This window comes from Capra hircus, chromosome 29 (assembly GCF_001704415.2).
Source record: "Capra hircus breed San Clemente chromosome 29, ASM170441v1, whole genome shotgun sequence".
NCBI lineage: Eukaryota > Metazoa > Chordata > Mammalia > Artiodactyla > Bovidae > Capra > Capra hircus.
In genome coordinates this window covers 45,775,183-45,801,918 of record NC_030836.1, presented here as the reverse complement: position 1 = coordinate 45,801,918, position 26,736 = coordinate 45,775,183, and the positions used below count along the sequence as shown (strand labels likewise).

General features: G+C 62.2%; 1 protein-coding gene and 1 long non-coding RNA gene across 2 annotated transcripts; one reads left to right on the top strand and one right to left on the bottom strand.

Moving 5' to 3' along the window:
* DEAF1 (DEAF1, transcription factor) lies at positions 859-26,504 on the bottom strand. The gene is made up of 12 exons (XM_018042725.1): positions 26,111-26,504; positions 22,399-22,496; positions 20,986-21,115; positions 20,572-20,718; positions 19,096-19,235; positions 18,131-18,196; positions 14,620-14,746; positions 13,853-13,981; positions 13,111-13,239; positions 11,558-11,805; positions 5,627-5,716; positions 859-1,355 (listed from the first exon to the last, which is right to left on the bottom strand). The coding sequence occupies exons 1-12, from the start codon at positions 26,394-26,396 to the stop codon at positions 1,251-1,253; spliced, it is 1,695 nt and encodes a 564-aa protein (XP_017898214.1). The 5' UTR covers positions 26,397-26,504; the 3' UTR covers positions 859-1,250.
* LOC108634198 lies at positions 13,849-16,376 on the top strand. The gene is made up of 2 exons (XR_001917452.1): positions 13,849-13,935; positions 15,018-16,376. It is a non-coding gene; the product is annotated as an uncharacterized LOC108634198 (long non-coding RNA).

The following is a 26,736-nucleotide window of genomic DNA, read 5'->3' as shown; positions in this document are numbered from 1 at the left end:
CGCCCTGTGCCTGAGGGCTTCGTGGCCGCCTCTGTTGCCGCTTTAGCCTTTTCATGTTTGGGGGGACTCCTTCCAGAGGTGCAGCCATCCCCAGCTCCTCCTGCCGAGGCTGACAGGCCTCCACAGCCCTCTTAGCTGTGTAACCCCAGGAGGCCAGGCCTGGCCTTCCCTGAGGCAGTGGAGAGATGTGAAGACCAGGTAAATAAAACCCACATAAACCCACTTAGTCTGCAGAGGCCAAGCAGAGGGCTGGCAGAGGCTTCTGGGGGCAGGGCCCTCCGTCACCTGCAGCCAAGCCGGGTGTGGGGATGGGCCCTGGGGCTTCTGGGCTCACAGGCCCCTCCCTCGGGCCTCCAGCCACCCCCTGGGCTCACCCGGAGCCAGTGGCATCCCCAAAGGCCATGTGCTATGGACTGAGAAGAACCTTCTGGAAACAGGACCTGGGAGATGAACGTGGCAGAATCATCCAGGGGGAAAGCATCGGGGTCAGAGTCTGTGACTGGGGCAGAGCCCCTACCTCCTCAGTGCAGAGAAGAGGGGGTGCCGTAGACCCAGGGCTCCCCCAGAACTGGCGCTGGCCACAGGTGGGCTCAGGAAGCCGCGGGGACCAGGTCCCAGGCTGCTGCCGTGCTGGGTGGGACTGCTGGGCTTGGGCAGTAGCCGTGCCGGGCAGGTCCCCAGTGGCCCAGCGCACCCTTGCAGAGGAGGGTGGCAGGCCAGGGCACCTCGTCTCCCCCGAGCCTGGACAGTGGGGCTTGGCCTTCCTGGCTGGTGGCTCTGGGACCCCCGCCGGGCAGGGCCCCTTCCGTTCAAGACTTCTGAGCTGCACCAAGAACAGCCCCCTGGGGAGGTCAGGACTGGAGTCACCTGTCCGGGTGGGACAGGGGTGTCGACTTTATTGACAAGACACAGATATGTACACGCGTGTTACAGAACACGACACACCCGTAGGGAGGATTGGACGCTCATGATCCACGGGATTAAAAAAAGCACCACGAGCATCGGGGCCCAGGCCGCGCCCACCGGGCATCGGGGCCCAGGCCGTGTCCACCAGGCGTCGGGGCCCAGGCCGTGTCCACCAGCAGCCACGGAGAGGCCAGCGCCCAGTCCCGGAGCTCGGCACCGGGAGCGTGCCGCCGAGGGCACCGGGCGCCCGGCGTCCACTTGTAACTTGGCCAGCAAGTTCCTCCTTGTCCTCAGAGGCCCCTGTCCTCCAGGGTCCTCCCTGGCCGCAGAGGCCCCATGGGCCCTCACACGGTGACTTTCTCGATCACGCCCTCGCCGACGTGGACGTCGTCCCCCTGGACGGTGACAGCTGCGGGCTGGCCACACATGTGCTGATGGTCCTTCCAGTCCTGCAGGGAAGGACAGACCGGGTCACGGCCCCGGGAGTGGTCGCCCACCCGAGGCCGCAGTCCTGCACGTGCTGAGCAGCCAGCCTTCCTGGGCAGGGGGTGCCCAGCCTCACCACCCTATTTAAGGAACCCACTCGGAGGCAGACAGCCTGACGACCCTGGACACACGTCCACACTCTCATCTGGCGGCTTCCTTCCTGGGATTAAGCGAGCACAATCACACCTGCAGAAACACTTGTGTCTGACGTCACTGCCCACCGTGTTATCTGCAACGGCCCAAGTGAGAATCCTCAGCGCATCCACAGAGGGGTCGGGTGACTGCGGCCCCCTGGGAGGTCGGGGAAGACGGCCCCGTCAGGGTGGGCGATGCTGCCGCCGCTCACAGGCTCCGGGGGCCTGACGGGGTGCGGTTAGGGGAGACATAGGCCCCGAACACACGAGAGGTCAGGGTCCAGTGAAACACAAGACGTGAATGAGCGTCACACACACGGAGGAGCAGAGGCCAGGGCGACCCGGGAGCAGACTCTAGCTGCCTGTCTCTGTGCTGGCCTCTGTTTCCGCACTGTCTACGATCAGAGTGCCTTATTTTCACAATAAAAAGGTGAAACTTCAAATCATTACAGGCATACCTGGGAGACAGCACAGGTTCATCTCCAGAATAAAGCGCCCGTCACAACGGAGCCAGTCACCGGGCTCGGCTGACCCAGGCTCGTTCCGGCTACGTTACGCGGCACTGTGGCCTGCTCAGTGTCCGTGGACCTAACTCAAAAGACACTCTACTCCTAAAAACGCTGACTGCCCCGTCAGTGCATGGAGGCCACAAGCCTTTCGTCTGTAAACACACAGTTGTCTGAGAAGCGCAGATAGGTCTGCCCGTGCCTCAAAAGAGCAGACGAACTTTGGTGAAGTACCGCTGACTTACGAAGGTAATTTCTGCTGCACGGCAAAGGGACCGCTCAGCACGCCTGTTCTCTCGCGCACACTCTTTCCCATCATGGTCGGTCACAGGACACTGAACACAGTCCCTGCGACAGACAGCAGGGCTCTGTTTTCATCCATCCGCCTTCCGCTATTCCAGACTCCCGGCCGCCCCCGTCTGCCCCGGCCTCCTTGGCAGCCCCCAGTCTGTTCTGGTGTCTGAGTCTGCTTCTGTTTCGTAAACAAGCTCGTCTGTGTCGTTTCTTGGATTCCACATGAGTGCTATGATGTTTGTCTTTCCCTGTCTGACTTACTCCACTCAGCGTGATAAGCTCCAGCTTCACCCATGTGGCTGCAAACGGCATCATCCGTTCTTTCTGTGGCCGAGCAACGCCCCACTGTGCACTCACACCACGACTCCATCCGTCCCTCTGCTGACGGACATTGAGGTTGCTTCCATGTCTTGGCTACTGTAGACACTGTTGCTGTGAACACTGAGGTACATTTATCTTTTCAAATTAGAATTCTGTCTGGATATATGTCCAAGATTGCTGGGTCATACAGTGACTCTACTTTTATTAAATTAAGGCAACCTCACGCTGGTTTCCATTGTGGCTGCCCCAATTCACATTTCCACCAGCAGTGCAGGAGGGTTCCGTTCTCTCCACAGCTTCAGCATTAGCTGTTTTCAGACTCGAATAAATTTTTAAGATGAAAACTACCTGACCATGCAAACCTCTAGAGTGCGTAGAACTCAGCGTGTGTTGGGCTCATGCCCACAATGTTTCACACCATACATAAAAATTAACTCAAGATGGATCATAAATCTGAAAGCGAGCTACAGGGAGTTCCTGATGGTGCAGAGGTTAGGATCTGGCCAGGGTTCAGCCCCTGGTCGGGGGCCTGAGATGCAGCAAGCTGTGTGTGTGGTGCAGTCCCCAAAATAATAGTAAATTAAAGAAAATAAAAATTCAAAAGACTTAAAATTATAAATGTTTTAGGAAAAGATACATTTCCCTGACCTTGAGTCAGGCAAACTTTGAGATACTACACCAACAGCGTGATCTCCATTAGAAACATTTTTAATAAACTGGGCTTCTTGGGGTCCCTGGCCACTCAGTGGTTAGGACTCCACACTTCCCCTGCAGGGGACATGGGTTCAATCCCTGGTTGGGGAACAAAGATCCCATAAGCTGCACAGCACGGCCAAGCGAAAAGAATAAAAAATTAAACATTTTTAAAAGCTGGGCTTCAAACGTGTATCCAGACTGCTCATAGACATTGCCATACCTGATAGGGAGAGGGACAATCACATCTAAAAATGAGCAAAAGATCTGAAGAGAGATTTCTGCCCAAAGGATATTCAGCTACCCAGTAAGCACACAGAAAGCTGCTCAACATCGTCGGTCGCCGGGCAGAGACAAGCTAGACCCACGGGCGCTGCCGCACACCCAGGGTCAGGGCTACAGCCAGAGGGCGCGAGCGGCTGAGGCGGGGTGGGCTCGCTGCCGGCCAAGCTGAGTCCCGTAAGAGTCGCACTCAAGTCTGCCTAAAATGTGCACGCGAAGCGCCTGCCCTCTGGCGAGCCCCTCCTCAGTGTCCGCCGACACGCACCTGGGGGGGCTGTCCAGACGTCCGTCGGCTGACGGCTGGAGAACAGGCGAGGCCCAGCCGCACCAGGCACGCTGCTTGGGCCGCGGGGTGGGCCTGAAAGCTGCTCGGGGGAGCCGGGTGCAGATCACACGTGGCCCGAGCCTGCTATGGCCGGCGCGCAGAGCGGGGAAGCGGCAGAGGAGGAGGCTCCTGGTCGCCAGTGCCCGGAGGTGTTGGCCTGAGGGGGCTTTTGGGCGTGATGGGAGGTCCTAAAACTGAGCTGTGATGTTTTCACAACTGCAGACTAACTGTGAATCGCTGAACTGTGCGCTTAAACTTGGTGGAGTTTATGGTCTGTGAATCCTGCCTCCCTCAGTGAAGGCATAACACACATATCCCCCGCTAAACGGGATTTGGAAAAGAAAGAGCGTCTGCATGTGAGGGCACCACAGCTCACGGCCGGTCCCACGCGCAGGAAGGGCGGCGGCACTGAGCACCCTCGTCTCAGGGCGCAGAGCGTGGGCTGGAAGCCTCACCGCCAGCACCAGGGTTTACCACGAGCACCCCCGGGTCTCTGGGGGGCGCAGAGTGCGGGCCAGAAGCCTCAGCGCCAGCACCAGCGTTTATCACAAGGAGCTGCAGGTCCTACTGAGTGTTCATTTTGGACTGCACGTGAGAATCAGCGTTTCTGAAATTCACTATACACTGATTTTTGTAAACAAAGCCGAAGCCCATGTCTTTATCAGGACAGCATGCTGAAAGAGGACAAACCTAACCCAGTTGACAGAAGTGGCGTCTTCACCTACAAGGTTATCCCCGAACTTAAGCGCCCGATTCAATAAGAGTGCAGCTGCTTCTCGTCAAGATGGCACCTAGCTAAAATGACCGCGTCAAGAAATAAACCCACGAATCCTCCTGGGATGGTTCAAAGTCAGGGACGCCAGCAGTCAGCTGCCCTCTCCGATCACAAGCTGGCTCCTCCTGGCAGCCCAAGCTCCCCGCAGTGCCCCAGGCACAGCGGGCAAGCAGGCGCCCTGTCCTCAGTGCCCAGCCCACTGGTGAGACCACGGAGAAACAAACACATGGGTCTCTTCCCCAAGCGCCCAGACCGACACACAGGCAGGGCCCGGGAGCAAGCTGGGAGCCACGGACATGCTTTCCACGCTGTGCTGACCTCCTCAGCACCCCATGCAGCCCTAAGAGGCAGAGGAGGAAGGCCCCACACACCCTGGTCGTGGGGGTCATCCCTGCCCACCTCTCGCTGGAGGGCATCTAAGGACAGGAGTTGTGGGCATCGCAGAGGCTGTGTCCACACATGCGGCTCCAGGTCCCGGGCAGCCCGGGCAACGCAAAGGACGACAGGCGTCACTGCTTGCCCACCCATCACGTTACTGTCTCTCATTGTAGAAAATTTCCAGAAAAGGCGAACCCCACAGGCCCCCAGCCCGCGGCTAGGCCTCGCACTCTGAGTAAGGGCCAGGAGACCAGCAACTGCCACTCTCTCCAGCCTCCTTAGGGTCAAAGGCCAAGGGATGGAAGCAGAAGCACAGTGTGCGACTACACACACAGCTGGGCCTGTGACCAGGCGGCCGGGCCGGGGACGCTGGCCGCGACGAGGCCGGGCCGCCGGCGAGCAGCGGCTTCCACGGCCACAGCCCACGGCACAGGAGGCCGCCTGGGGGCCCTGCTGGGGCCTGGGGACACGGGGGACCTACCTGGGGCCGGCAGGCGAGGCGGGGCGGGGCGGGGGCGGGGCCTACCTTGCGCTGGCAGAAGGTGGAGCAGTAGTTGACCTTGTGGCAGCCGGTGCACTCGCTCAGGGCCTCACGGCCACAGTTCACGCAGGACTGCTGCAAGAGGACAGGCTGTCAGTGGTGGGCACGCTTCCCAGAGACACAGAAGGGGGGTTGGTGACCGGGACCAGACCGACCCGCATCTCCTGCCCTTGCCTTACAGACTCTGAGCAGGAGGCAGGGGGCTGAATCACATACAGGCCAACCTTGCTGCAAACTGCAGGGATTTCATTTCCACCCAGTATGCAGAAAGCAAACCTGGGAGGACCAGAATTCTCAGGCGTTCAGGACCAGCCCCTGAGTGGCCAGGCCCTGGAGGCCCCTGGCTGGACCCCCACTAACAGCCTGGGTGCCCCTTGTCCTGCACCCCAGGCGCCCCCAGCCCACCAGCTGGGCTCCGTGAAATGGGCCTTCTATGTGCTTTCCCCACAGAGTGTGACGCTGCTCCTTCTAGAGCGGGGAGGGGCGGTAGGGGGCAGTGCAAGGGGGTGACGGGGCCGGGCCAGTGTGTGCAGCTGTGACCCGCGGTGGCAGGCAGCCAGGACCCCAGCACGCTGTAAGCCAGGCCCCTGCTCTGGCTGGTGGGGGACTGTGTGGGCAAAAGCAGCATGTGTGTCTCAGTTCCTGTTCTGGATTCAGCTTCCTTCTCTGCTGACAATGCTGACCAACACTTTCCACCTATAACTTGCCACCCCCCACTCCTTCAGGAAACTCCAGCATCAGTGGGTCAGGCTCGCCCCTGCCTCTCCTTTCCAGGACAAAGAGGTTCTCCAGGGAGAGCAGAGGTCCTGCAGAGCCCTCAGCACTGGGCATGGAGCAGCCGGCAGCTGCCCGAGAGGTCTGGGGCCCCAAAGACCCTCCTGCCTCTCATTTGGGAGCCCTCATGTCGCACCCCGACCCCCACCAGCACCTGGGCCCACCCTGCCTGTTCTCCCAGCACCAGGGCCGTCCTGGGACAAGAGCAGGCGCTAAGTAAACGCCTCTCACCTGAAGCAAAGGCCTGTGTCGTGATGAACCTCGGGGGGCAGGCGCCGCTTTTGTGCAGAAAGTATTTCCAACCCCTTGGGCCTTCCCAACATATCCCCTTGGGAAAACCATTTCTTAACCCAAAATAACCAGAAGCCCAGGATCCGAGTCAGACACAGCAGCACACGTGCAGGGGGAAGCGGACAGTGGCAAGCAGCCGGGGCAGGTCTGCACACGCCTGCCAGGACCCACACGGCTCTGTGCCGCCGGCCAGCAAGGCCCAGGTCTTGGTCCCTAAGACCACTTGTCCTCCACGGCTGATTCCAGGCCTGGGGCTGGATGGCGCCACTGACTCAAAGAGCAGGAGTGTGAGCAAACTCCCAGGGGCAGTGAAGGACAGAGGAGCCTGGGGTGCTGCAGTCCGTGGGGCCGCAAAGAGCCGGACACAACTGAGTGACTGAGCAGCAACAGGGCCGGGCAGGGGGCCCCCGGTTTGGGCCCGGGGGTCTTCTAGTCCCAGAGAGGAAGAAGGAGTCCAGAGGGGCAGGTAAGGGACTTGGGAGGCACTGAGAGAGTTCCAGCCGCCTAAGATGCAACAAGCTGAGTGAAGCCCACCACACGGGCCCCCTGGGTCCTTTCAGACACAAAGGGACTAGACACGCTCTGCGGGGAGGGTTCTGGAAACACCCCACACCAGCCCTGTCAAGGAGGAGCCGCCACCAGCGTGCCCAGAGAGGAAAAGGGGGGCTGCTGCACTTCACAGCTGGAACCTCCAGCGTGGCCCACGTGCCAGGCTGGATCCTGGGGGGAGACGAGGCCCTGAGAAGAGAAGTGCGAGAGCCTCCACCAGCAGCCACAGGAGGCACACCTGCAGAGACGGCACTGCTGACCCACGGGCCCCGGGCTTCTGCCAGCACTGAGAGCAGTGTCCGCTGCGTGCCCGTGGCGCTGGAAGGGGCCCCCAGCACGGCGGCTCTTCTGACCACACTTCCTCCTGACGGGAAGTCGGATGACCAGTGTAGGCCCGAGAAGGAGCCAGGGACACAGACACGGGCCACAGCACAGCCCGGTGCCCTGCAGCCACACGGCTGGTTTCTGCTGGACGTGGCGTCCTTCATAGGAAGGGCATCTGGTCTTCTGCCCTGTTTAATCTCTGCTGAGCTAATTATACACACGCAACACAAATGCCCCATGGTTAGAGCTGACTAAACCTCTCTGATAGTTCAGTTGGGCTAAAATTTGATTTTCTAAGAAATTCCACATGAAACATCCAAGAAGGCAACCCTGGTTCCCTCCCTGGGAGGCAAGCGCCTGGGTCTCACATGGAGCCCCTTCGTGGACCATGAGGCCTCACACTCTGCTCCCCACCACACACGACCCTCAGAGCTGAGGAGCACGCTATGGACACTTCCCAACAGGCTCCACAGCAACACTTCCTCTGGGGGGGTCTCTCTCCATGTGATCTGGGGTGGGGGGGGTCTCTCCGTGTGATCCGGGGTGGGGGGCTCCCTCTCCGTGTGATCCAGGGTGGGGGGCTCCCTCTCCGTGTGATCCGGGGTGGGGGGGCTCTCTCCGTGTGATCCATGGGGCAGGGGGCTTCTCTCCATGTGATCCGGGGTTGGGGGTCTCTCTCTGTGTGATCCGGGGTGGGATGCTTGCCTGTTGCTGTGTGACCCAGAGTGGGGGGATCGTCAGGTACCCAGAAGCCCCTCCATGACAGACCCGTGCCCCCTCCACCCCCAGCCTTCTGGCTCCTCCCACCCAGACCCTGAAGGTCGCTTCTCACTGCCGCCACCTGCTTCAGGGACACGTGTTGGGTGCCTCTCTCGCATGAGTCAAGTCATGACCCCTCAGTCCCCAGATGACCCTGGCAAAGGCTCCCCAAGGCGTCTGGCTCCCAAGACCCAGGGTCCAGGCACTGTGGCCAGCAGGTCCCATGGCTCAGACACGTCAGCAGGTACAAAGGTGAGCGCCCAGGTGTGGAGGGTGGCCAACCCACATGTGCAGGAAACGGAACCAGGTCACTCGAGGAGCCTGGAACCGCCGGCGTGGGCGCGCGCACACACAAGGACACCGGCTCCACCAACCAGCGATGCCAGAACAGAGGACGCCTGCTTCCCCTGGCCGCGTGTCTGGCTTACAGGACGGCCACGTGAGGGCACATCACGCCAACGGCTCCCGAGAGAGGACGGGCCTGCCCGTGAGCCCCCGCTGCTGTCAGAACTCAGGCTATGGACACTGATGGTGTCCCAGTGCAGGCAGAGGCTCAAGCCTCTCACTAAAGGCCGAGCATCTTCCACCAGACGGGACTGTTAAGTATAAGGGCGCTTCATGTCACATTCCTTTCCTAGAAACACATGAAATTACAAACAAAATGCACAGCCCAGCCTTCCATGGGTGGGGACCTGAGGAGCCCCACCATGCCAGAGGCTCCTGGCTGAGCTGCCAGACCCGCAGGTCAGGAGGTCTGCATGGCAGGAATTCAGCTTCTGGACCCTTCGTGTGGATGGGCCCGGCCGTGACTGGGGGCTGGTCCTATCTGAGAAACAAAACCCAGGCAGCTGGCCCAGCTGAAGCGCCCGCACGACCCAACCAGGTGGGAACCCCACGCCGCATCCTAACCTATACTTTCAGCCCATCTGTCATCAGAGAATTTTCACAGAATTTACTTGTAGTTTTATTCTGTGAAAGAAAGTCCAAGAAAACCTATGAAAAGCGTGGAACTGAAAGCTAAACCGCTTCCTCCTGCACTTCCCTCCTGGGGTGAGGCTGGTCTGACAGTCCAGCTGGTCTGACTGTTGAGGTGGCGGGCCCAAGCGGTCTCCCCACGCCTGCGCTCCTGGCCCTGGACCCTAAGCAAGGACAAGGGCCTCCCCACACCCCCAGGCTCAGCAGGGGGATGGCACACACGGTGGTGGATGCTGGCCGGGCAGCCACAGGGGCATACAGCCTGGCAGCTGCATAAAGAGTGAAGCGGGAGCCTCCTTGGACCCGGCGGCTGCGCCCCCAGCCTCACACCCTGGAGCAGGGACAGCACGCACCCACACAGACAGCTGTGCACAGAGGCCAGAGGGCGGGAGCGCTGGGAGCGCCCCCTGATGGAGGGGTGAAAAGCAGCCCGGGCGCGGCGGCCCTAGTCCAGGCCCCGTGTGGGAGCATCGTGAGCACACGCTGCTCAGGGAGGAGCCAGACGCAGACGGCCACATCCTGTGTGACTCCCGGTTCCAAGAAATGCGCAGAGCAGGCAGCACCAGAGACAGGAAGCGGGCGAGTGCAGCGGGGTCTGGGGGGGTGGGGACAGACAGATTGAGAGAGAAAGCGGGCAAGTGCAGCGGGGCCCTGGGGCTGGCAGGGTGGTGCTCACGGGTCCGGGGCTTCCCTGGGGGGTGAAGAGCCCTGGAATCAGTTGGGACGGCTGAACAAGTGTGAGAGCAAGCTCCTGGACTGTGCAGCTTAAAGGGGTGAATCCTACAGCATGTGAAACGTGTTTCAACGAGAAAAAGAATATGATTTCATTACACACATCAGGGGTTTTTCTAAATATAAGATCATAAATATGTGAGCATATGAACCCACAAGAACAGCAAAGGCTGGTTATAATGCAAAACCACATACAAATAAATACTTAAAAAATAAAAGTAAAATGCTTACAAATGTGAAATATGCAAATATTAAATGATTAAAAAGCTAGTCTCTGAGCAACACGAGAGCACTGTGGTCAGGCGAACAGCCTCCCAAGCCAAAGAGGAAAGGGCAGCTCTCACTCGGGTCACCAGAGCAGCCAGCAGGCGACCCTCCAGACAGTCACCACAGAGCCAGAAGGCAACGATCTGAGGTCTGGAAAGCAAGGAAAGCAGGTAGGAACGGAGGGGGCCTGGCTGGGGGGAGGCCCTGGCAGGTGGGGCAGGAACTGGCGGGGAGTGAGGGGATGACATTGAACCTGGGGCAGGGGAGGGAAGGGTGTGGGCAGAAAGCTGAGGCTGGAGCTGCAGATGGCCGGGAAACCAAGGAAAGCGGACCCGCCATGCACGGTGGCCACAGGCCCTGGCCGTCCCCAGGGAGCCAGCCCGGGGCTGAGCCAGCAGAAACAACGGGCGAGACAGCTGTGCCCATGGTGCCCCCTCCCCCTCCAGGAGCGCCTGCAGCCCCATGCGTGAGAACAGCAGCTAGGCCACGCCCGTCCTGCCCAGACCAGGCCTACAGCCATGCCCAGCAGCAGACTCCGAGACAGACCCCCGCATGACGGGCGGGAGAGCAGCCAGCTCAGCTGCTGGCAAGGACCAAGTCCAGCGCTTGCCAGGTGAGCAGAAAGAACCCAGCAGAATTCAGAGCTTCTGCCTGGAATCAAGGTGCCTGGAACCAGCAGGAGCAGGGTATCCCCAGGTGCAAGGGGAGGAGTGAGCACAGCAGACCCTGAGACGACCAGAGGGTCAGAATCAGCCGAGACAGCAGGGGCGACGGCGCCAGGCGGCCGCTCAGGACTGGTCAGAGCAAAGGAGCCTCCACAGGACGCAGGTGGGTTTTCGTCCACCACCTCCTGGCTATGACAGCCCTCCCCAGGCCCCTGCCTGATCCTGCAAGCCTCAGCAAAACAAAAGCATAATTAAGAACCCGATAAAACCTTCTTTTCTCTTGTCTACAAAAAGTGATACTAAAGTGAAAATTTTTCTTATATAGAATTGGTGAGAAAACCACAGTCCACGGGGACTGTGACCGGCAACACCCCCGCGACTCTGCGTCACAGCAGACGATCCCCAGGGAGGCTGGCCTGACGGGACGAACACCATCTGCCGTAGGTGTACTGGAGCGTGTGTGAGACCTGAACACCGGAGGGGAACACCTGCCCTTGCTAGCAGAGAAGCTTCACTTGCGTGCGCACCCCTAGCGCCCCTGCCCGGGAAGCCGGGCGCAGACCTGCAGCCCGGATGGTACCTCCTTCCGCTCGGCGTCTGCCTGGGCTCTGGCCTGGGCCGCGGCGGCCTCCCGGTAGGAGCTGGCCTGCTTGGCCTGTTCGAACAGCGTCTTCAGCTGCTGCGCGGTGCTGAGCAGGGAGTTGACCATCTCCTCCAGGTACAGCCAGCTCCGCTGCTCCGACACCTCCAGCCCGCTGACCACCGAGGGGGAGACAGCTTTGGTGGGGGTGGAGGGTGGCACCGCCAGGGCCGGCAGGGACGTCAGCACTAGCCCGAGGGAAGCAAAACAGAGCAGAAGTCAGCATGTCCCCTGGCTCCAAGGGGCCTCCGTGCTCTCGTCGAGTGTGGGAGAGCGGGCTGGTGCACAGCACGCAGGCCTAGGGGGACCCAGGACACTGCAGGTGCAGAGACGCCCTCACCCCCCTCCCCCGGCTCCCCCTCTAACCCCTGCTGCGGCTACAGCCGCCTGACCACGGACGGCACACCAACTGCAAGCAGAAGCTGAAGCCTCCTGGTTTCGTCTCTGCTCACAGAAACCTTTAGGGCCGTCTGTGGGCACGGGGTCTGGGGCACAGATCAGGGCTGGCAGGGGGCAGGTTCCTCTCAGCTGCAGAAGAAATCATGGGGGTGGAGAGGGAACCTGGGGCGACGCTGGCTCTGGACAGGACGTGGAGACTCACACTTTGGACGCACGAGGGCTGCCCACCTCTGTCCCGAGGGGCCTGGGCAGAGACGGCCCAAGGGAGACACGCACACCCAGGCAGTGCTGAGCGCGTCAGCCTTCTCTGAGGAAAAGCCCTGAAGGGAGTGCCGGCTGAGCCCCTGGCGCACACGCCCCACCAAGGCCCGTTCCCAGCTCCCAGGTGCACCCACTAGACGAGCTACACGAGACGCACAGTCAGCGCTCAGGAGCCAGACCCACTGAGCAGCGAGACCGCGGCTGTGAACCCGCTCCCGGGAAGGCACTGGGCTGGGAGCACGGGACCCCGAGAAAAGCCTCCCCCGCCCTCCTCCTCGCTGCGCCGGCCCTAAGGGGAGGGGCAGTGGGACAGGGCAGCAGCTGCTCTTGGGGGCCCCCGCGGGCTAGACCAGAGCCCACCCCGACATGATCACCCCAGGAACAGGCTGCACCGCCCTGAAGGAAACAGGAAGCCCCGAGTCCACCCTGGAATCAGTGAGGAGCAAGTAGGCAGGGGGGCCGTGGTCACATGGGATGGACACCCCCGAGGCTGGCCGTGGCCCACTGGGGCTCTGCTGGGGCTGGGCTGGGCTTTAGGAGGTGGGCTGGGGAGGCAGGTAGTGGCAATCACACACACACGCACGGGGACGTTCTGGCAGCTGCAGGCCAGTGGGTCACAGACACACACACTCTCACACCTGAAGCCAGGGACAAGTGCCCTCAGGGGCACCATCACAGTGCAGCGTCCTGGGTGGAGCCCAGCGGGTTCAGGCTCTGCTGGGCACAGGGCACTAGGTGAGCAGCCGCGCCCCATCTAGCATCCGGCAGAAGCTTCCGGTCTACAAACAGCCCTGCCTCCCCAGACCTCGGGGGCGGGGCTCCTCCTCACTCACCTATTTTGGGATGAGACGTTGGCAGTGCGGCCTCAGGGAACGGTGCGATCTGGCAGCTGTCCTGATAACCGGGGTAGTGGGGCTCCGGGTGGCCGACCCTGCACGGAGGCTGCACGCCCGCTTCCTGCACTGTGCGGAGAGAGGCGCCACGCCTGTGACCCCGCTGCAGTGTGTCCAGCTAGGCAGCCCTCGAGCTCACAAGTGAAGGAAGACAACAGCACCGGGGGCCCGGAGGGAACCAGAACCGACGACAGCGCCAGGCCCGGAGAAAACCAGAACTGACAATGCGCCAGGGGCCCGGAGGGGGACAGAACCGACGACAGCGCCGGGGCCCGGAGGGAACCAGAACCGAAGACAGCGCCGGGGGTGGGAGCGGATCAGAACCGACGATGCGCCGGGGGCCCGGAGGGGGACGGAACTGACGACACGCCGGGGGCCCGGAGGGGGACGGAACCCACAACGTGCCGGGGGCCCAGAGGGGGACGGAACGGCACAGGAGTGGGTGGGCTCCTGCTTGCTCCCTTTCGATCCCTAACGTGGCCTCAGAGTTTACAGACGCACAGGGCGCCTCTGCCCGCCGGCTCTCTCCACACTCCACAAGCAGCCTCAGCTTTTCAGGTCCTGGTCCTGTCACCACCAGCCAAGCCCCCAGCCCCCACCCGCTGCTTCGGGGTCTCCCTGGCTCCTGCAGGTGGAAGGGGGAGCCTCTCGGGGCCAAGGCACCAGGGCTGAGGCAGCTTGCCTGTGGCTCCTGCGAAGACGTCGCCCTGGGCTGGACTTTCCGAGATGACGGCAGTGGCCTCCACGGTGGACGCCCGGTCAAAGGTCAGTGCGCCCGAGGTAGTGATCTGTCCTGAGGGGGTCACGGTGACTGCAAGGGCAGGGCAACCGTCACTCGCCCAGCCGGAAGCCCAGCACTGGGGAGGGGGTGGCATGGGGTTCATAGCAGTACCCGGGGGCCCCCAGCCCACCTCCGCAGGGTGGCGCCTGGTGCCAGTGAGGGCAAGGCCCACGCCCTCCAAGGCGGCTCCCGCTGTTGGATCCTAAACACACACACGCGTGTACCCTCTCTAAGGAAAATACTCATCGAAGTTGAAGAGAAACAGCAGCCACGCCTCCTCGGGGCTCCGTATCCTCCGGACCCCCAAGGACCCACTGGGTTGTGGACAGTCTCTGAGGACCCGTCAGCCCCCAGACCTTCCCTCCCTTTGGGTCTTCCCTTACCCCCACTCACCATCTCAAGGTTTCAGGAGCGGGGGCTCCTCCCTCAACTCCCACCAGCCTCGCCTGCCCACTGGGGCATACGCAGCCCTGAGCAGGGGGGGCTGCCCGAGACCCAGACCCGCGGTCTTGGCATGAAGCTAGTGTGGAGGAGAGGCCGGGACCCAGGAGGCCAAGGGGCCTCTGGGAGCAGGAGCTGTGCCCCTTTAGACCCAAAGCCCTTGGCCACACGTGTGAGCAAGACGCGCTAAGAGCACGCGTGGTAGCAGGGGCTTCGAGGACACTCACAGGTGGTGGCAGCGGTGGCGGGGAGCAGGGTGATGTTCTTAGGCGCGTCCTTCTTGACGGGCGTGGCCGGCAGCTCGCTCTCCTTCTTGCGCCTCTTGTAGGGCACGAAGAGCCTGACGGGGCCACTCTAGGGGGCGGGGGGACAGAGGGAGACGTGAGGGCACCACCCCAGACTCTGTCCTGACGGACGCCCTGCGTCCACATCAGAGTTTTGAGAATTCCCAGAAGACAGAAACCAAACAGGGCCCACGAGGGCAGGGGCGCCCCACAGGCCCAGACGCGCAGGAGCAGAGGCCCTCGATGGAACAGGGAGGCAGGACAAGGGGAAGGCTGGGGAGCCGCCAGCTGGTGCCCGAGACCTCGAGGGCTCACTGGCCCTCCCTGCTGCCCTCCCGCAGGTGCTGTGGACCCAAGTGTGGACTTTCTTCTCAACCCCAGGATCTCCGCTGGGCTCCTCCTTTTGTGATTTTCTCCACATGATGAGATGTTGCTGTTACACCCTCTGGGCTGAACTGTGAGGTCTCAGCCAGCAACGTGGCTGCATTAGGAGTAAGGACAGTGGGGCCCTAACCTGGTGGGATTAGTGTCCCTATAGGAGGAGACACCAGAAACACCCCCTAACTGCCACATGAGTGAGAGCCTGCAAGCCAAAAGGAGCCCCAGCCAGCAGCAAACCAGTGCCGGGACCCAGGCTGCCGCCTCCACAGCTGTGAGAAAGCCCGCGCATGCCGCAGCTGCCCTGGGAGTGGTGCCCGCCCCAGCCCCGTAGACTGGGACCGAGACCCCTGCTGAAAACGCTTCCACCCTGCAGACACAGAGCCTGCCTGGAAGCCCCCTCAGCTGCTGCTGCAACGGGAAGCATCTCCTGCCTGCTGCTGTTCCTCCATGGGGCCCACACACCCCCGTTCCTTCACACGCCTTGTGACTTCTGCTGGAGCTGGACATCCGTGCCGACGGCTGCTCCCCTCCAGGCTCCCCAGCTGCAGCCCTGCACATGGGGTCCCTGCAGGCCCCTCCGGGCAGCAGGAGTCAAGCTGCCACACCAGCTGCTGGCTCTGCTCTTTCCAGCCGACTGCTCTACCCTCTGCAAACTGCTCCGCTGTGGGATCCAGGCACCTGGGGCTCTGCACTGGGGGCTTTCGGGACACATCTAGAGGAAATGCCCTGGGACAGTCGTTTAGCTGGCATCCGCCCACACACTGCCCGGGAGCGGAGCCTCGGCAGCACTCACACCATCAGCCTAACTCGTGGTCCTATCGCTGCCTCCACCGCAGGGAATTCCACCGCATGGGGTATGGGCGAGCGGGGCCGGGACGATGGGGCCGGTGGCCTGGAACGGAGCTTCCCCTCAGCCGAGCAGGGCCACAGGCCAGGAACAGGCCCTGGCTCACACACCAGACTCACAAAATTCTCCCGGATAAATATTTTTTGCTATATGCCGCCAGGACAGCTTTCAGAGATCCTAAGCAGGCTTTTTGCATTATTTCGCCAATGAGGATTATGTCTCTGGGGGCTGGTCCATAGAGCTCTGCAGACCACTGTTCCTGATTCGGAAGCCAAAACGTGTCCATTTGATGAAGGAGACGTACAAGATTTTATTTCATGGACTGAACCTTTGGTTGCATGCCTAAGAAATCCCAGGTATAACTTGAGATCACAAAGATTTTCTTCTAAAAACTTTAATTTTGTTTTCAACACATCTCACTCTAAAATCCACTTTTAATTCATTGGTATATAAAGTATGATGTCTAGGTCAAGGGTCACTTCTATGCCTACTGTGCCGACTGTCCCCACAGTTTCTGGGTCTGACTGTGGGTGGCTGGTCTGCCCCTAGATTGACAGGCCCCCCTCCGCAAAACCACAGGCTCTCACCCAAGGACCCCACTCGGCAGGTCTGAGGCCCTGAGCTGTGGCCCCTCCAGTCTCAGTCTTCATCCTCAGAGCCCTGCTGCAATCCCGTCTCCTCTGCCTTTCCATAGAAACCTTAGAGTCCTTAAAATCCAGCCAGGACTGTGAAGGGAGCCACGTCACACCTGCAGACCTATCTGGGGAGCAGAGCACGCTCCCCACAGAGGCTCCCACCCCACAGGTCCATAGTGCCCCTGAGTTCTCTTCTGGCGGCTTCTAGCTTTCAGCATCCAGGTTCCGCCCTGCAGGTCACACCTCGGGGTTTCGGCATTTGCAGGGACTACAGACAGCCCTGCTGTGTGCTCCACACTTCCTGACGAGGCAAACCCCCTGCTCTGCTCCTCTGACCCCTACAAGATCTCCAAGAACATCACCTGCCGGTCCCCTCAAGCAAACTTTAAAAGTATTTTATTCTCACACAAATATCCTGCTGGGTAATTCTTCAGCCACCTGATGCCAAAAGCTTACTCACCGGAAAAGATCCTGATGCTGGGAAAGATTGAGGGCGGGAGGAGAAGGGGGTGACAGAGGCTGAGACAGCTGGAAGGCATCATGGACTCACTGGACGAGTTTGAGGAAACTTGGAAATAGCAGGGGACAGGGGAGCCTGGTGTGCTGCGGTCCACAGAGTTGGACAAGCCTTAGTGGCTGAACCACAGCATTCTACCAGGATCACGTGTGATCTGTGTACAGGCTAGGCAGCTTCAGAATATTGGGTTTTCCCAGTCAAGAACGTCTCTCCAGTTAGCTTTCTTCCACAGCTGCTAATAGTTAACCAGATGAGCAATCGAACTTTAAAAAGAAGGACTTCCTCATGGCACAGTGAATGAGGATCTGCCTGCCAATTCAGGGGGGTGGCTTCAATCCCTGGTCTGGGAGGACTGCACGTGCTGTGGAGCAACTGAGCCCGTGCGTCACAGCTCCTGAGCCCAGGCCCCGCCGCTGCCGAAGCCTGCGTGTCCCAGAGCCCGCGCCTGCAGCGAGCGGCCCCCACCACTGCAGCTGCAGAAAGCCCGCACGGCAACGAAGACCCGGGGAACGAAAAGTAAATAAATGTTTTTAAAGTAGAAAAAAAAAAAAAAACCTTAAAAAAAATTTTTACGAGAAAACCTCATTAAACAGTTTTTTAAATTCTGAGACATTTAAAATAATATTCAACAACAAGAAAGCCTGAAACAAAGCTGGTGGTTCACACTTGACACGCTGGCATCACACTGAAAACCACTCAGCAACGTCAGTTAGAACAACACTCATCTTTAAACAGTTAAGAATCAGGGTAAGAAAAAAACCTCAAAAGACATTAAGAGTTCTCTATACAAAGCAGTTCCAGGCAGTGTTTTTTACAAATTGATGTTAAAAATGCAAATCGTAAAATACCACATTGTCATCAGCACGGGAAAACACTTGGGGGGCAGGATGGGAGGGGGGACAGGACGGGGACGTCATGAGGTTTAATTTATCTAGGAAGGTCCCCTTCGGGTCCTCTGAGCAGTCCTGGGCCCACGTGAGGCCTCAGCCACCAGAGCAACAGCCGAAGAACAGATTCTGAGGGGAAACTAAAGGGGAAACATCGCAGAAGAGTCGAAGGGGCGGGGGCACTCACCAGGGTCATGTCGTCACAGCAGGCAGCACAGGTGCAGGAGGCTGCGTGAGGGTTCAGGATGCCATCCTGGGGTCAAGACAGCGCAACAGGGAGAGGGCGTGAGACACCGCGACCCGGGGAGGGCGTGAGAGACACCGCGACAGGGGGAGGGCGTGAGAGACACCGCGACAGGGAGAGGGCGTGAGAGACACCACGACACAGGGAGGGTGTGAGAGACACCGCGACAGGGAGAGGGCGTGAGAGACACCGCGACCCGGGGAGGGCGTGAGAGACACCGCGACAGGGGGAGGGCGTGAGAGACACCACGACACAGGGAGGGTGTGAGAGACACCGCGACAGGGAGAGGGCGTGAGAGACACCGCGACACGGGGAGGGCGTGAGGGACACCGCAACAAATGAGGGTGGCCCTCAAGCGACAGGCCCAGGCTCCAACCAGCTCCACCCTGACCCCCCCCACCATGAGCATGGACCCCATTCTTTCCAGAACCTCTCTGGACACACCATCCACCTCTCCCATCCAGGGAATATGGGCGTGATGCCTCTGCCCACCCCAAGAGCTAAACTGGAAACCGGAGCAGGGGCCCTCCCCCCTCGGATAAGCTTGAGAGACAGCTGGTGTCTTTCAAAAGTCACGGACAGAGTTACTCCGTCTTATTGGGTCTCTCCCCCACACACGTTATTAAATTTCCATTTGATTTTTTCCTGTTAATAAATAAACTCACGTGCGCTCACTCAAACGGAAGCTGTGTTGCCTCATCCATTTCTTATCCTTGCACAAGGTACCGTGCAAACATCCTCAACATCCCATTTGAAACATTAGGAAACAGAAAGGTTAAGTAACTTGCCCCAGGTCACACAGCGAGTGGAGGACTCAAACCCTGTCTGTCTGACTCTGGCCTGCGGGCCTTCAGAGCCCCGTAGCTGACACCCTGGGAGACGGGAGGCGGGGAGGTCCGCTGGGGTACCTGGATGAGGCACTGCAGTGGCCGCCCCGCATAGCGGATGCTCCTCTTCCAGTCTTTGCTGCTGGCCCTTCCTGCCATGGCTTCAAACTCGGTGGGGCTGTACCAGTTCTCCCCCTGCTTGATACAGCGGCCTCGGCCTCCTGAAAGGACAGGCCACCTGCTGTGGTTCCTGCCCACGCCAGGCCAGCTGGCCCCTGGTACCCCGCTGTGAACCCACACCCGTGGGCGCTGTGTCTGACCACCTGCCCGAGCGTCCACCTGACGCCCTGGGCACCATGCGGCGACCACCGCCCTCATGGAGCTGATGACCTCTGCCCACTTGCAGAGCTTCCTGCCGACCGGACACCAAGTGGACCCAAGACCTCAGGAAACATGGTCCAGGCCTACCGCCCCCGCAAAGTGCCTGTGTGCTCAACTAGTCTATGCCATTACAGCCTTCCTTCCCAGCTTATGCGGAGGTTGCAGAAAGAAGGCCAACCTCAAAGAGGAAGCAATGGTCTGAGCCCAACCCACCTGGGCCCACCCCTCACTTACCTGGGCCCGCCCCCACCCTCCTGGGCCCGCCCCGCTCAGGCCCGCCCCTGCCCACCTGGGCCCGCCACCACCCTCCTGGGCCCGCCCCTGCCCACCTGAGCCCGACCCCACCCTCCTGGGCCCGCCCCCGCCCACCTGGGCCCGCCCCCACCCTCCTGGGCCCGCCCCCGCCCTCCTGGGCCCGCCCCCGCCCACCTGGGCCCGCCCCCGCCCTCCTGGGCCCGCCCCCGCCCTCCTGAGCCCGCCCCGCTCAGGCCCGCCCCTGCCCACCTGGGCCCGCCCCCACCCTCCTGGGCCCGCCCCCGCCCACCTGGGCCCGCCCCCGCCCTCCTGGGCCCGCCCCCATCCTCCTGGGCCCGCCCCCGCCCACCTGGGCCCGCCCCCATCCTCCTGGGCCCGCCCCCATCCTCCTGGGCCCGCCCCTGCCCACCTGGGCCCACCCCCATCCTCCTGGGCCCGCCCCCATCCTCCTGGGCCCGCCCCCGCCCTCCTGGGCCCGCCCCCGCCCACCTGGGCCCGCCCCCGCCCACCTGGGCCCGCCCCCGCCCTCCTGGGCCCGCCCCCGCCCACCTGGGCCCGCCCCCATCCTCCTGGGTCCGCCCCTCACTTACCTGGGCCCACCCCGCTCAGGCCCGCCCCTGCCCACCTGGGCCCGCCCCCATCCTCCTGGGCCCGCCCCCGCCCACCTGGGCCCGCCCCCACCCTCCTGGGCCCGCCCCGCTCAGGCCCGCCCCTGCCCACCTGGGCCCGCCCCCATCCTCCTGGGCCCGCCCCCATCCTCCTGGGCCCGCCCCCGCCCTCCTGGGCCCGCCCCCCCGCCCTCCTGGGCCCGCCCCCGCCCACCTGGGCCCGCCCCCGCCCTCCTGGGCCCGCCCCGCCCACCTGGGCCCGCCCCCATCCTCCTGGGCCCGCCCCCATCCTCCTGGGCCCGCCCCTGCCCACCTGAGCCAAGCCTGCTCTTGTACAAGGTGCCACTGATGTTGCGGCAGCGCACGGGCAGCTCACTGTCGTACACCGAAGGGTCCCAGTTGTACTTGGTGCCACCCTTCTCTTGACCGGGAGCCAGCGGAGTCGGAGGAGACTGAGGTCCTTGAGCAAAGAAAGCACTGTGAGCGCGAGACCCTGAGCGCAGCCTGGACCACAGGGAAGCACGGGGACAGCTCTACTCTCACAGGCCCTCCTCCGCTCAGCACCCCGTCCCCACAACCCGGGGCGACACTCACTGCCTGGAACATCTCCTACTTAGACAGTGGTCGATATTTAAGCTCCCCACAAAACACAGAAGCTCACCCAGGAATACACTCCAGCAGCCCAGGGGGCACTTGGCCCCGGAGGCCCGGAGCGGGCAGGCAGTACCTGGGGTGAGAGGCGCTGCAGGTGCCTTCAGCCCGGCGGTCTCCACAATGCTGCCGTCCGTGTGCACAACAATGAGCGTGGCCTTCTCGGGGTTCAGGCTGTCCCCGATCTGCAGGGCTGTCCTGCCCGACTGCAGGACACAACACCCACCGTCTCAGGGACAGCCGCAGCACCCCTCTGTACCAGGCTGTGGCCCCCCAGACAGGTTCCAGATGACACCGCCCCCGGGGGGGGCCTCTTCCAGACTCCGGGCCAAGACCAACCAGAGGCGAGGTCTGCGTGGCCCCAAGCAAATGCTCACATGGCTTGCACAGATTAAGGGATGAACATGCTTCCAGCACAGGAAAGGCCCTCTCTTCTACCCTGGAGGCTCTCACAGGGTCACAGGTCTCAAGGGATGGTCTCCAAGAGGCCAAGCCCATTGGTACAGGAGCCAAGATCCGGCTGGTATGGGACCATTTCTCATGCCCAAGTCCCACCCAGAGCAGGGGCCTCCCAAGCCACACTGCCAACATGCCTCCCCATGGGCCTGTATGCTGCTGTGACCTCAACTGCCTCTCCTGGGCCAGTGAGACGCCCCATTCTGCCCGTGTGGAAGGCGAGCCCACCCCGACTGCCCCCAGGCACACCTCACGGCCTCGCCCAGATAGCCCTGCAGTGGACTAGGGACCCAGGCACACTGCACACCAAGGTCTGGGACATGCTCCTGCTACCACGCTGAGAGGGAAACACCGAGGCAGAGACCTTTGCTCCTCTCTGAAAACGTTGCCTTCACACCAGAGGAGATGAGGAGTCGACCACGGGACTGAGGGCCCCCACCCATAGGCACACGCACACCCGGCCTGCTCTCACAGACCTGCGGGGTCACCACCTCAGTCAGGGCATCGGCCCTGCGTGAGTGTGAATCGCTGGACTCGTGCGACTCTGGAGCGGAAAAGCAGAATGCTTTGCACTGGTTCGAGAGCCACAGAGGGTCCTTCTAATGAGGCAGGCGGGACACGCGGAAACTTGAACCACCCTCTCCCTGCCGGCGTCCAGGAAGGTCGCACCAGATTCCGGGCCTTCCTGTCGTCAGAGCCTGTGGACTCGGGTGCCCTAACTTCCCGGCCCTCGGGACCAGAGAGCCCGCTGTTGGGTCGGACACCAGCCCGAGGCACGGAGCTGTTGCCTGGCTACTGGCTGGTGTCTCCGGGCACCAGAGCATATAAACCCACGCTCTTAAACCTGCGTCCCTGAGGCCTCCACAGACCTGCCGCCCTCACACTCGAGAGAGAGCTTCCTGCCGGTCACCGTCCCAGTGACAACTCTGCTTCCAGGTGTACAGAGCCCCTGGTGTGCTCCTGCCCCCCACCCCGGGTGCTCGGCGGAGGGCGGGCTCAGGGTCCCCCCGCCCAGACTTGGCCCGGGTCTTACCAGCACGTGGCCTGAGAGCGAGGCAGCATTCGCCGCAGACGTGGTGAAGACGTTGTCTGCTGAGGCGCCCACGCTGGCTACCGTCACGGTGGTCACCTCTGCAACACGGAAGCGCGACTCAGTGCCTGGCCGGAGCCGGAGGCCTCCAGGGGATGGCGTGGTGGGCAGCTGCCACGGCAGGTCCCTAAACTGCCAAGGGAGGCCTAACCCTGGGCATGAAATGCCCAATGTTTCCAGACCACAGTCTGATCGACCTGGTCCTTCCAAGGATAAGAGGCTACCTCTCCATCCCCGCAGACCCTGCCACGCACAGTGAAGACCCACTGAGTTGGTCACAGCTCTGCCAAACTGCCCTGGCCTCCTGCTCCCTTCTAGGAAAAAAAAAAAAACCATCCAGAAGGAGCTTCTCAGATCCCAGAGTCCCCTCCCTCGTTGTGGGGACCCTCCCAGACCCCACGGGTCAGCATGGTTCTGGCTGAGGTCCACCCCTCCCTCCCCCTCCATCACCTCGACCTGCCACTGACCTCTTCTTCCTGAAACCCACCAGACCTGCCAGTACCCTCCGGCCCCCGACATGGAGCCTGGCCCCCCCCAGCAGCCTGCGCGCCCCCCTCCCTGCACCCCCGCCACAGCCCACACCTGACAGGCTGTGCTGACAGCCTTCGATTGCTGCTCGCCCCCTCCAGGGGTGGCACCGCGTTCCGGAATGTCCCGAGCCTAGCTGTGTCTGTGCCTGGCAGAGGTGCTCAGATTGACAGAGGGTCCCGCACAATCTGTCAACCTGCACTCACTGAACTGCTCTGAAAATCCCTGCCCCCCATGTGTCTTCTCCACCATTTCCCAGGGAGCCTGGGGCTAAGGGGCCTGAGCCCATGCTCAGGTCTACACACCTGGCCAGCAGCCCAGAGGAGGCAACCTCAGCCCAGCACGGTGTCCTGTTGAGCTACCGAAACCCAGGAGTCACCTGACCTCAGTAACCGACAACAACCAAGTTCTAACACACTCAAAAAACACAACTATAAAACTGTGCAAAGGAAAAACAAAACAAAACACCTGACATTGGGGTTTCCCCAGTGGATTGGGGCTTCCCCGGTGGCTCAGCGGTAAAGAATCCACCTGCCAGTGCAGGAGACACGGGTTCAACCCCTGGTCTGGGAAGATCCTAAACGCAGCAGGGCAAGTCCACACACCACAGCGACCGAGCCTGTGCCCTGGAGCCCAGGAGGCGCACCGACCGAAGCCGACACAGCCTAGAGCCGACCTTCGCGACGAGAGGCCGCTGCAGTGAGAAACCTGTGCACCACAGCTGGCAGCAGCCTCCACACACAGCTGGCAGCAGCCTCCACGCACAGCTGGCAGCAGCCTCCACACACAGCTGGCAGCAGCCCCCACGCACAGCTGGCAGCAGCCTCCACGCACAGCTGGCAGCAGCCTCCACGCACAGCTGGCAGCAGCCTCCACGCACAGCTGGCAGCCCCCAGGCACAGCTGGCAGCAGCCTCCACGCACAGCTGGCAGCCCCCAGGCACAGCTGGCAGCAGCCTCCACGCACAGCTGGCAGCAGCCTCCACGCACAGCTGGCAGCAGCCCCCAGGCACAGCTGGCAGCAGCCTCCACGCACAGCTGGCAGCAGCCTCCACGCACAGCTGGCAGCAGCCTGCACCACAGCTGGCAGCAGCCTGCACCACAGCTGGCAGCAGCCTGCACCACAGCTGGCAGCAGCCTGCACCACAGCTGGCAGCAGCCTCCACACACAGCTGGCAGCAGCCCCCACGCACAGCTGGCAGCAGCCCCCAGGCACAGCTGGCAGCAGCCCCCACGCACAGCTGGCAGCAGCCTCCAGGCACAGCTGGCAGCCCCCAGGCACAGCTGGCAGCAGCCTGCACACACAGCTGGCAGCAGCCTCCACACACAGCTCGACAGCAGCTTCCACACACAGCTGGCAGCAGCCTGCACCACAGCTGGCAGCAGCCCCCACGCACAGCTGGCAGCAGCCCCCAGGCACAGCTGGCAGCAGCCCCCAGGCACAGCTGGCAGCAGCCTCCACGCACAGCTGGCAGCAGCCTCCACACACAGCTCGACAGCAGCCTGCACGCACTGCTGGCAGCAGCCCCCAGGCACAGCTGGCAGCCCCCAGGCACAGCTGGCAGCAGCCTGCACTCACAGCTGGCAGCCCCCAGGCACAGCTGGCAGCCCCCAGGCACAGCTGGCAGCAGCCTGCACTCACAGCTGGCAGCAGGCTCCTCACACTGCTGGCTGCAGCCTCCACGCACAGCTGGCAGCAGCCTCCACGCACAGCTGGCAGCAGCCTCCACGCACAGCTGGCAGCAGCCTCCACGCACAGCTGGCAGCAGCCTCCACGCACAGCTGGCAGCAGCCTCCACGCACAGCTGGCAGCAGCCTCCACGCACAGCTGGCAGCCCCCAGGCACAGCTGGCAGCAGCCTCCACGCACAGCTGGCAGCCCCCAGGCACAGCTGGCAGCAGCCTCCACGCACAGCTGGCAGCCCCCAGGCACAGCTGGCAGCAGCCCCCAGGCACAGCTGGCAGCAGTGAAGCAGCAGAAAAGCCCACGGAGCACTAGGCCCAGCAAAGTCAAAAGTCAATTAAAAAACAAACAAAAACTGACGTTGGTACATTTCTCTGACGTCAGGACAAACAGCATCATATTTCTTTTCTGCCTTCAGAAAGATGTGAGCAAAAATAACATAAACCTGAAGAAAAACCTAACTATTCAAGATCTCAATGTTAAACTAGTTTAGCAACGAAAATGGAACCCTTATTTAAGGGCCACAAATCTTTCTTCCCATGCTTCTGCGAGAATCGCAAAAGACCACAGCCCAGGCAGACCAGAGGCAAGGTGGGTAGCAGGGGAGCTGGCCCCACCCAGCACCTCCAGCGCCAGATAAACGCAGGAGCACCTGGATGCGGAGGCCGCTGTCCAGTTCTGAAACCCATGAAGTTCCTTCTGGAAGAAGAGCCTGAGGACACTCCCCAAGGGTTCCAGCGCCTGGCTCTGTGGGCCAACCCGGAGCCTGACGTGGGAGGGACCGTCACTTGGGAAAGTCTCTACCTCCTTCAGGATGGTGTCCCAGGGAGGCACAACCTCTAAAGGGCGCTTTGGGGCGTGGCTCAGGAACCTTGAGAATGAGCGTGTTCTGTTCATCAAGAACAAAAACGCGGAAGGGAAGACCCATCAAGGAAACGAGGAGTCGGGGGCATGGGGACAGGCCAGAGGGGGCACTGAGGAACAGGGTCCCGGCCTCCAGAGCCACTGCCCCCAACGCCTGCGAGCCCTCCCTGACTGAGCGCGCCTCACTCCCATCTGGAGTTCCATCTGGACCCGGCCAACAGGATTCCAGGTGACCAGACACGCCCATCCCCGCGCTCCTCCAGGCGAGGACCTGACCCCCGTGTCACCAGCAACCAGCACATAAGGAGGGGAGAACGGGCAGGGCAAGAAGCAGGTGCAGAGAAGGTTCCGGAAGGAACGCAATCCTGAAAGGAGGGAAAGGCGTTCAGGGAGCAAGCGTAAGGCAGGAAAGGGCCGGGGCGCTCCCTGGGGCAGGTGTGCAGGGACCACGGGGCACACGACGTGCGTGCGCGGGCGTGCTGGGCGGAGGCACGGCAGGTGTGCGCGGGGGACAAGAGAGCGGGGCGGGCGCGCGGCAGGTGCGGGCAGGTGGGCGCGAACCGCGGGCGGCCGGCACTTGCCTGCGAAGGCGGCGGCCGCAGCGGCCTCGTCGGGGCCCGGCAGGGCCTCGGCGCCCATGTCCATGTGCCCGGGCTCGGCGGCCATCACCGCCACGGCCGTCACCCGCCGCGTCTCGCGCTCCGACTCCGAGTCTCCGTCCTCCGAGTCCTCGTCCCTGCTGAGCACCGGCTCCTCCGCCTCGCCTCCCGCCGCGGCCGCGGCCGCCGCCGCCACAGCGGCCGCGGCCGCCACCGCCGCCGCCTCGGCCAGGCCCAGCTGCTTGGCGGCCGAGTCCGAGTCCTCCATCCGGACTCCGCCGAGCCCGCCCGAAGGCTCCGGCCGGGGCCGCCCGAAGGCCGGGACAGAGCCCGAAGCGCGCCGCCCGAGGAGGCCGCCCGAGCCGGGCCGAGCCGAGCCGAAACCTCCAGAGGAGGGTCGCCCGAACCGAGCCGAGCTGAACCGAGCCGAGCCGAGGCCGCCCGAGGCCGGCTGCCGAGCCGAGCCGGCGCCACCCGAACAGGAGCCGAACCGGCACGAAGCGGCCCGGTCGAGCCAGGCCGAGGCCTGCAGTCCAGAAACGACGAGGGCCGACTTGGGCCGAAGTGGGCCGAAGTGCGGAGCCGAGTCAGGCCGAGTTGGTCCGAGG